The sequence below is a fragment of the Primulina eburnea genome, chromosome 8 (genome assembly GCF_022965805.1).
Source record: "Primulina eburnea isolate SZY01 chromosome 8, ASM2296580v1, whole genome shotgun sequence".
NCBI lineage: Eukaryota > Viridiplantae > Streptophyta > Magnoliopsida > Lamiales > Gesneriaceae > Primulina > Primulina eburnea.
The window spans coordinates 10909426-10919681 of NC_133108.1; the positions used below are offsets into that span (position 1 = coordinate 10909426).

A 10256-nucleotide genomic window follows, 5' to 3' on the forward strand; every position below is an offset into this window, starting at 1 on the left:
ATATTCATAATAAAAAGTAATATTTTTATCATAAAAAAGTATTCTTTTCCATAGATGACCTAAATAAGATATCCGTCTCATAAAATACGATATATGATATCGTCTCTCACAAATTTTTTTTATTTAAATAAGTTGGGGATGAAACAAATAAAGCGTTAATATGTGCTCAAAATTGAAAATATCAAATGACAGATATATAACAAACATGATAAAATTGAAGCCATCATTTCCACTTCTCATCCTATTTCATTTTCCCTCACCTTCTCTCCACCTCTCAATTCCATCTGTCGCGAACTGAAAGATAGATTTACATGCAAGTTACGATATAGATAGCCTCTCCTTCACTTCCCTCAAAGAAAACCAAGATTTTTTAATGGCAGTTGAAGCTCGGCATCTCAATCTGTTTCCTCCACCGGTTATTGGCAATCAGTATGTTCTGTTATTCTTCAAGGGTTTTGTTTTGGTTTTCTTGATGGGCTTGCAGAGAAGAAATTTGAGTTTTTTTTTTGTTGCAGAGGGCTGATGGTGAACAGCGAGGAAAGAAATGGAAGCGCGTTTGGAGCTCAGATGACGTATGGAGTTGTGGCTCCGTTATCTGGAATCACAACGGCGACGGATGCTGCTTTACCTATGTACTGCTCGACGTTAGCGGATACTTTTCCGGCCAAATCCGCGGCAATGAAATCATACAACTGTCTCGGCGTTTCGAGGAAGCGTTCGAGAGAATCAAATATCAATCCAATACTTTCGTCGTTTCCAAACGTAGCGCAGAACCAGAATGCGAATAATCGTTGCACTTCTTTCGATTTTCTAGGAGAAGATATCACGCTTCAGATCCACCAGAAAAGAATGGAAATGGATCGATTCATCTCCCAACATGTATGTTACGATATATGTATATATATATCTTATCTCTTGGTTTACTTTCTTCGTCTTTATTTCAAATCACCTCTCGAAAAATAAAAATTTAGGCGGAGAAAGTGAGGATGGAAATGGAAGAAAGTCACAGAAGGTTTTCCCAACGAATCGCGGAAGCAGTGAAAGAAAACATAACGAGCAAACTGAGAGCAAAAGAAGACGAACTGAAAAAGATTGTAGAGCTAAACTGGGCACTGGAGGAGAGAGTGAAATCGCTATCGATGGAAAACCAAATCTGGAGGGATTTGGCACAGAGCAACGAAGCCACGGCGAACGCTCTAAGATCCGATCTTCAACAAGTCCTGGCCCAAGTCGAAGACAAACAACACCACAAGGCGGACGATGCTCAATCGTGCTGCGGCAGCAACTTGAAGGAGGCGGGCGGGGACAAACACCAAATAAGCTATAGGATGTGCAGGAGCTGTGGGAAAGAGGAGTCGTGCGTACTACTTTTGCCATGCAGGCATCTGTGCCTGTGCTGTGTCTGTGGGTCATCTCTTCAAGCTTGCCCCATCTGCAAATCCATCAGAACGGCCAGTCTGCACGTTAATCTCTCCTGATTCTCGCTCGCATGCCTAGGGAATTCTCTTTATTTTCCTGAATTCCTCGAGGACAAAATTAGTTGTTAATATCTACCCATAATTAATTGTAAGAATTCATTTTTTCCTTCTTCACCGACTTTCATATTTTTATTCTACTTTATTAACCTCCCATTTTTCCAGCAAATCTTTTAACAAAAGAAGTACTAGTCAATTTTTTAAAAAATCCCATCTATTTGATTTTGAGCGTTGAATCGTTAATTAGTTTGCATTTGCGAAAGTCCGTCCGTCCGTCCCGTCTTAAAAAAAATCGTATGGGGCGTGGTAATTTAAGCGCGTGGGAGTGACGAGTGCAGCTAAAAAGACGCCATGTCGGAGTGGGAGAAATGTCGATTTTTAAATGACAAGACACGAAAAAAGGCCAAAGTACGGAACGTTTTAACCAAATTCATTCACCCTCATCCACTCCACGAACTTTAGGCATTTTATTTAATAAAATAAAGTAGTTTTTTAACATAAATTTTTTATTTGATTTATTCTTAATGTTGAAAATATTATTTATTATGATAAATATAAATAAGATCTATCCATCTTACTAATAAAAATTTATATGATAAATTCATAAAAAAATTGATTATTTATTTAATTATTATTTAACGAGACATTTTTTAAATAATAATAATTCCGCTATATATCAGTGTTTTTATAACCGGACCGTTAATCGAACCGATCAAACCTTAAAAAATAGTTCAACCGGTTCAATCGGTTCCACCGGACGGTCGAACCGGATCAATAAAATTAATATTTTATTTATTTTATATAATAAATAAAATAGTAAAATATTGATTATTTATGTTTTTATAGTTTTTACTTAATTTTTAAGATGTAAATTACCACAAATATCCAAATAAACACCACTTTTCCGGTTTTTCCGGTTTTTCCGGGTTTTAACCGGTTTCCGGTTTTTTCCGGTTCCGGTTTTTTCCGGTTTAACCGGATTCTAACCGGTTTTTTTCGGTTAAACCGGTTTTCCGGCTTTTTCCTTATCTCCGGACCGGTCTGGAGGCCTGTTCGCGGTTGAACCGGTTTGACCGGCCGGTCCGGTCCGGTTTTGAAAACAGTGCTATATATGGTTAACTAAAAGAGGCAAGAGAAGGAAGATTGAACTGTAGATTCCGCAAGAACGAGTTGATTGATGGGCGATGTTTGAATCAAATATCTAGGGATGTCAATGGTTCCGGGTAAAACCCAGACCCGTAATGGACCCACCCCATCTGGATGGGTTTGGGCATATTAAATGGGTCATGGGGAGGGTCTCGGGTCTAATTTTTCAGACCCATCTGGGTATGGGACGGGTCATGGGTCCTATAATACCCGCCCCATACCCACCCCGTATATGTAGATATAAATATTATAGGGTTTTAGTTTTATTAATTTTCATTTTTTATCAACCCATTTCAAGGTCAACCATAGACATATTTGATTCTTTAGGTTAATTGAATTTCTAATTGGGTTGGACTTTAGTTTATTATCCAAATAGATAGATCAATTATAAATAAAACCCTACACCACCATAACTATTAACTATATGCTAATATCTCTTTTTTATGTAATTTTTTATGTCATAAAAATAATTTTTTTTTTATTATTAAGTGTGGTTGAAGATATGAATTAGTTTTCTATTGTATTCTATTTAGAAATTTTTTTGTTTCATAATTCAGTCATGTGAGAAAAATATTATTGTTTTCATTTTAAAAAAATTCGGGTCTCACGGGTCTACCCAGACCCGTTTCGTATTCGGGGTGGGATGGGTCCGAAGAATATTTAACCGGGGTGGGGTGGGTAATGGGTATAAGTTTTCTTCATAGGGTGGGTCTTGGGTTTAGCCATACCCGCCCCATTGACATCCCTACAAATATCAATCCATCCCAAGGACTTTATTTCGGGAAATTGGTCTACAGTCCTCAGCGGTCGATTTTTTTTTGTGTTCAGTCCTCGATACTTTTTTAGTACCACATTTCCACATGAAATGTACCACATTTTGTATGACATAGTACCACAATTTTGTGGGTAGAGAATGAACTCAAAAAAATGTTTTGATTGGAGATTTTTTACCAACTTCTCCACTTTATTTAAACATTTTAAAATATATAAATTTAAAAAGTGACCAAGTTCAATGTCTTTAGTAGTAGTTGTACGTGAAATCCAATGTATTTCTCACGCCTGGACTCGTGAATGGCGTTACGCGTGAATCATCGATTTCAAATACCCACTAAATTCTTGCAGGTGGCCAAAATCTATATATGGGGTCGGTCACACCCATCAATCACAATAAAATTTATTCGATAGTTTTATAGGGATATTTAGGTATATAGACTTCATAGAAAATTCAATTAAAAGTTTGACCTTCCCCAAAATTCATTTTGATAAGTAACCTCCCTTTCAATTTTAAAATCTTAATTAATTGCCTTAATATAAATCCGCTTTTAAATGGTATCAGAGCATGGTTAATTTATTTCAAACACGAAAATTTTTTATTACTAGCAACTAAATGTATGAGAAGGAGAATTCCGAAAATTATGAATCCGAACTTTAGTTCGAGAAAAGTAATTTACAAGAACTATTCCAATATTTTGGAATATACACAAGTTCATCTAACTATTGTTAGATATCAGAAACAGGAGAACAGAAGAAACTTATCTCCTGATGAAAGACAGCAGGGTTTATTAAACCTTGTACACACAAAAGGTAGACTCTTACAGGTCGAAAAGACCAGATCTTCATTGATCTGTTAAATATACCAGGGACTATCATCCAGTTCGAAATTGAATTTATCTCCCTGGAAATAATTCAATTAGAACAAGAATTACAGCGAAGTACATGCTTCACTGAATTCAGAACGAAAGGTATGCGTTTACAAGGTCTAAAGAACCGTAGAAACATACTTCAAAATCTACTCAGAAGAAATTCTTCAGAGAACAATGGATCTCTATAGACAGAAGATCTACGAAGGGAAGCAACAGCACCCTCAGGTAATCTATGATTCAGAATAATAAATTTCTGGAGATAGTACCAGACTCCTCTAAGCTCTCTCTGGATCTTAGAGAAATACAGAAAACGGTACAAAATTATGGCAATGTGCTATATTATGTACCGCAAAGGGTTGAAAAGGTCCTAGAAAAACAAGAAGAAATTCTTGAAATCTTAAAGGATATTCAAACAAGAATACAGAAACTAGAACAACAACCAAGTTCTAGTAGAAGAACTTCTGGAGGTTGGTTACCACCATCCTTTGGTACCGAACCTTTGTTACATCAACAAGGGAAGGCCAGAGTGGTGTCAAAACCTTTAACTGAAGAAGAAAAGATGATCATCTAATCAAGTCTGTCTCAGAAAAGAAATTGATCTGATGACAACTTTAGAAAGGATTGGTTTGGAGGATCTACAAGAGCTTGCGGAATCTTTCGCAAATCTCAAAGTAATAGATCTAAAGATGAATACAGCAGTAGGTGAAACACCACCTGCAATAACCTGGTCATCTTCTCAGGAACCACCAAGGGAAAGTATGGGATCTCATAATGTAAATATGAGAGAATCTCAGACTGATTTCCATACTGGTGGAGGATCACACCCAGCGGGAACAAGGGCAAGGAGAACTCAAATTCCTTTGCACCAAACACCCTATGGGAAAACTGTTTTAGATCCTATACATCCTTACGGGGTTATGCTTAACCTTGATGTATTGGACTTCAAAAACAGAGAAGATCTCATAGACGATTGGACATCTGCTATGAGGATTGCAGCAGGAACACTTGATCTCAATAAAGAAGGATTCATTAAACTTTTGGAAATGAGTCTTATGGGATCAGTGAAAATTGCTTGGGACATGACTTCATCAGACATGAAAGAGTCAGTCCTAGTTGGGGAATCTCTTAGTGAGATCGCTGGAAAGATGGCTACCCTATTCAAAGCACACTTTATAGGGGTAGACTATTTCAATAGTCAAGATACAGAGAAGAAGAAAAAATATACTCAAGCTCTGTATAGTCTTGAATTACATGATATATGTTTGGTAGATGAATACATTGTGTTATTCACCAAATATAGATGTAATTCAGGAGTCGAAGAAGATATAGCTATGCAGCTTTTCTTCGCAAAAATGTCAAGTCCTTGGAGAGAAATGCTCATAAGGGAATACGTACCTGGTAATCCAGATACATTGGCAAGAAGAGCCTCTTTCCTTAAAGGAAAATTGGCAGAATGGTGTCACATGGCAGCATTACAAAAGAATTACAAACGACTAAGGGGTATCAACAAAAGAACTCCTTTGTGTTGTAAGGAAAATGATCTTCCAACAATTATTGGAAGTAAACCACAGAAGCATAAAAGGAAAAGTTTTAGGACTCATCCCTATGCACGAAGTGGAAGAAGTTCTTGGAAACCAAGATCCGTATGGTCCAGACAGAAAGCCAGATCTTATAAATCTGGACAAAGAAGCGGACCATCGAGAAGTAGGATATCATCCCAGACATCGAATTCATCTCGAAGCACAGGAAGAACACCTACAAAGAAAACTTTCAGAAGAGCTCATACGCGAGCCAATGAAAGTTTCAAGGATTGTAATTGCTGGACATGTGGAGCAAGAAGTCATATCTCGACCAACTGTCCAGAAAATGAGAAAAGAGGTATTAAACGCTTCGATTCTACTCCGGATATAGAAGATGCAGTTTATTACCAAGATCTCATTCAAGTATACCAATTTGAGGACATTGCCTCAGATGAGAGTATATATGAAGAAGAAGAAGTCTTAAGTCAGGAAGAATCTGATGGAACAGAATCGGAATCTGACTGAAGACGAGGTGTTTCGACACGAAACACATGAAGATTTGTCTGGATTTTTTAGCCAGACAACAATATCTCATAACATGGTTCAAAGAATCATGAGAGAAAATCCGAGTCTACAGAGATACCAAGGTTTCTCTGCAGGACAGGTAGAAAAGTTCTTAGGAAGTCTTGGCCTAAGAAACATAAAACATCATCTAATCTATAAAGTTTCTAGAAGGGAGATGGCAATCCCAATGGAACTTACAGGAAATAGAATGGAGATGCAGTTAATTCCTTCCGAAGAAATTAAGGAGGAATTACAAAAACTCAAGATAGAAGTAGCAAGGACTATGTCCTGGATTCATATCGGAGCAATCCAAATTATGATAAAGGCTACTTTCAAAGAAGGGATAGATTCACCTATCGATATTGCTATTTGCGATAAAAGAATGGGGAATCTACAAGATTCAGTACTGGGAACAATCTCAGGAAACCTCTGTGCAGGAAAAATTGTAGGGGTAATCTATCCAAGGATAGCCTACAATCTGGCAGATCGAGATTTTAGCCGAGCCTTGACATTGCATCAGAACTTCAAGGAAAAAAGGCTGATGAAAGAAGGTAATAGGCCATATTCTATTACCTATCAAATTTCATATGCTCTATCTAATACACATCATTCTGAATTGTTTATTAGAAACGAGTTTATTGAAATCCCTGAAATATTCGGAAAAGTTGCTCAGGCAATTTATCCAGAAAGAGTTGAGTTTCCTTTAATACAGGAAACAGATATCCAGATCCAAGACAAACCGATTCTACAGAGGAATCAAATTCTTAGATTGGAATCAAGAAGACTATCTTTTCAAGGAGATAGAATTACAAGTTACAGATGGGATAAAAGGCCTGTCATAGAAACCCAACAGGAGCTGAAAAGTTTTTCTACAATAGGAAAACTTAGATGCCCAGAAGGGTGGAAGGAGGTAGAAATAGTATTTGACATTACAAAGCAAAGGAATCAATTTCCTTGTAATTCAATATACTATTTGGAACAACCGATGATAGGAACTTACCAAGGACTGATTAATATCGGAGAATTGGAAGTCCATATTCAAGGAATTCCAGGGAAAGATTCAGATCGACTGATTCTCGGACTAGAGTTTCTCGAGGAACACAAGCCTTGGAAACGTCTAGAATATGGAATGGAGTTTATGGCAGAAGATAAAATGTGGAAAATCCAATGACCACAAGTCCATTCTCCATATACATTCCAGTAGGAATGTTGTATGAACAATATAAGGCAGAATACTTTGCTGCATATATTGATTCAGGTGCTGGAATATGTACAGCAAAACGAGGAGTTTTTCCAAATAATTTGGAAGAAGAGTTACCCAAGATTGCTGGAAGAGATTTTTCCAGAAGAATCTTAATCTTATGTAAAGGGATTAAGATGACTGAAATCATGATTGGCGGTGCTGGACAAACACCTTGGTACAAGGTAAAGACACCACCAATTTATTTTCATGATACAGGAGCTGACATATTGTTAGGAAATAATTTCCTACAAATGTTCAAGTCCTATACACAAGAAAATGAGACTAGAAGATTAGTGTTCACAACACCATGTGCTCACAAAATCATAGTCCAGAGACTTAGGGAGGCATTTTACAGAAAATTGCCAATCCAGTTTCGCAGCAAGCGTGGTGATTCAGGAAAACTTCTGAACCCAAAAATGAAGGATTCAAGACGGTTTGGAGAAACAATGCTCCAGTTAAGAGCAGATAAGGAACTCCAACCAGAAGATATAGAATGCCTTAAGATAACTCTACATACAAATGAAGTAGAGTTTGAATCTAAGGTATCACTGGAAGATGTCAAGAAGAGGATCAAAGAAAATTATAACGAAGATCCCTTGGCATGGTGGGATAGAAATCAACTCAGGGCTTGCCTTAAGATCAAGGAAGGCAAAGAGTATGAATTTGTCCGTTGTAAACCCATCCCCATGAACATCTTTGATCAGAGGGATATGCAGATTATAATCAAGGAACATTTGGACCTTGGATTAATCAAAGCAGGTATGTCACCATACAGCAGTCTAGGTTTTCTGGTAAGAAATCATGGTGAGATTAAAAGAGGAAAACCCAGATTGGTTATTAATTATCAAGAAATTAATAAGATTCTGGAGTTTGATGGGTATTTTATACCTAGTAGAGAACACTTGATTAGTTGCATTCGCAATGCCAAGATATTCTCTAAATTTGATTGCAAGTCTGGATTCTATCAGATTCGGATGCAGGAAGAAAGCAAGAAATTCACAGCTTTCTCCACACCTCAAGGACATTATATTTGGGAAGTATTACCAATGGGATTGGCTAACTCACCCCAGATATTTCAAAGAAAGATGGATAATCTTTTCAAAGATTATTTCAAGTTTATGTTTGTTTACATCGACGATGTTTTAATAGCATCCAAAGATATGAATGAACATGTTAAACATTTGGAGATTTTCTCTAATGTTTGCAAGAAAGAAGGACTGGTTTTATCTGAAAAGAAAGCAGTCATTGCTACAAGAAAGATTGAATTCCTCGGAATTGAAATCGATGAGTCAGGAATAATTCTGCAAGAACACATAGTAGAAAAGGTGCAGAATTTTCCAGAGAATCTCAAAGACAAGAAGCAACTTCAAAGTTTTTTAGGGGTTGTTAATTTTGCTGGGATGTTTATTAAAAACCTAGCAAAACACAGGAAGGTGTTCAGTCCATTATTGAAAAAAGATGCTAGATTTATATGGACAGACGAACACACAAAAGGACTTATCCATTTAAAGAAGGTTTGCAAAAATCTTCCAAAGATGGCTATTCCTCAAGACGAGGATGATCTGGTATTATATACCGATGCCAGTGATCATTGGTGGGCTGCAGTATTAACAAAGCTCACACCAGATGGAGAACAACCATGCAGATATTGTAGTGGGTTATTCTCAGATGCAGAAGCCATAAGATGGCATATCAACGAAAAGGAATTTTATGCAGTAAAGAGGGCTTTTGAAAAATGGCCCTTATTTTTACTTGCAAAGAAATTCACTTTGAAAGTTGATAACACTCAAGTTAAAGCCTTTTTGAGGAATAGAACTGAGTCTAAACCGGAGAAGGCTAGATTATTACGATGGCAAGCTTTATGTCAAAATTATATTTTTGATATTATGATAATAAAATCTCATGAAAATATTCTTGCAGATTTTTTAACAAGAGATGGACAGCATTGACATTGATGCTATTATCAAGATGCAGAGGCATTTGAGGGAACACCTTGAAATGCTTCAAACCGAGTTCAACAAGTTAGCTGTTAACGCAGAAGTTGCGGGAAGGCTACAACAAGCTGATAAGAGAATTGTCTCTGATCGAATTACAGGATGTTTACAGGCATATACTCAGTTATGGTCTGTAACGCAAAGGCCTATCCTCCAGGGCATTGAGAGACCACTGGTTTCTCAAATGGAGAGTTTTCGAGTACAGGACTCTATACCTGTAGCGGGGGATTCAAATACCCCTTGCACAAGTGTTAAGTCGGGATCATCACCAGATGAGTCGACTGAAACAAAAGTTGAGACTTCTGATCCTTATCTTGAGTCCTCAAGTCAACCCTTCACCTCGGGGATTGAAGAGGGAGAGATCAACCTTAGGCCTCGAATTGATAAAGGCAAATCTAAGGTTGGTACTAACGAAACAACAATTTCTCAATTTCAGGTTTATCAGCAGAATTGGGAGAAGTTGAAAACAAGAATAGGCATTAACCCAGCTACAAACAGGGTTGATGTTTCAGGAAAATATCCAAGGGTATGGATGAAACCTAATTCATATCCCAAGGAGGTTAAAGCTTGGTATGAATTTGGGGCTCTCGCCTCAGTTTATACTACATCACCCAGCTTTCCGGAAATTTCATGTCTACCAAAATGGATCCAGGAAGCTGTTCATGAAACTT

The 10256-nt window shown here is 37.2% G+C and overlaps 1 protein-coding gene across 1 annotated transcript; it reads left to right on the top strand.

The window, feature by feature from the left end:
- The first annotated feature begins 207 nt into the window (after nucleotides 1-207).
- On the top strand, nucleotides 208-1547 carry LOC140837795 (probable BOI-related E3 ubiquitin-protein ligase 3). The gene is made up of 3 exons (XM_073203904.1): nucleotides 208-429; nucleotides 516-879; nucleotides 972-1547. The coding sequence occupies exons 1-3, from the start codon at nucleotides 374-376 to the stop codon at nucleotides 1476-1478; spliced, it is 927 nt and encodes a 308-aa protein (XP_073060005.1). The 5' UTR covers nucleotides 208-373; the 3' UTR covers nucleotides 1479-1547.
- The last annotated feature ends 8709 nt before the right edge of the window (nucleotides 1548-10256 follow it).

Excerpts from the sequence above, each read along its gene's own strand:
- LOC140837795 (XM_073203904.1), top strand. The coding sequence starts at position 374 with ATGGCAGTTGAAGCTCGGCATCTCAATCTGTTTCCTCCACCGGTTATT. Across the intron at positions 430-515 it reads CCACCGGTTATTGGCAATCA|AGGGCTGATGGTGAACAGCG; the intron begins GTATGTTCTGTT and ends TTTTTGTTGCAG. Across the intron at positions 880-971 it reads ATCGATTCATCTCCCAACAT|GCGGAGAAAGTGAGGATGGA; the intron begins GTATGTTACGAT and ends ATAAAAATTTAG.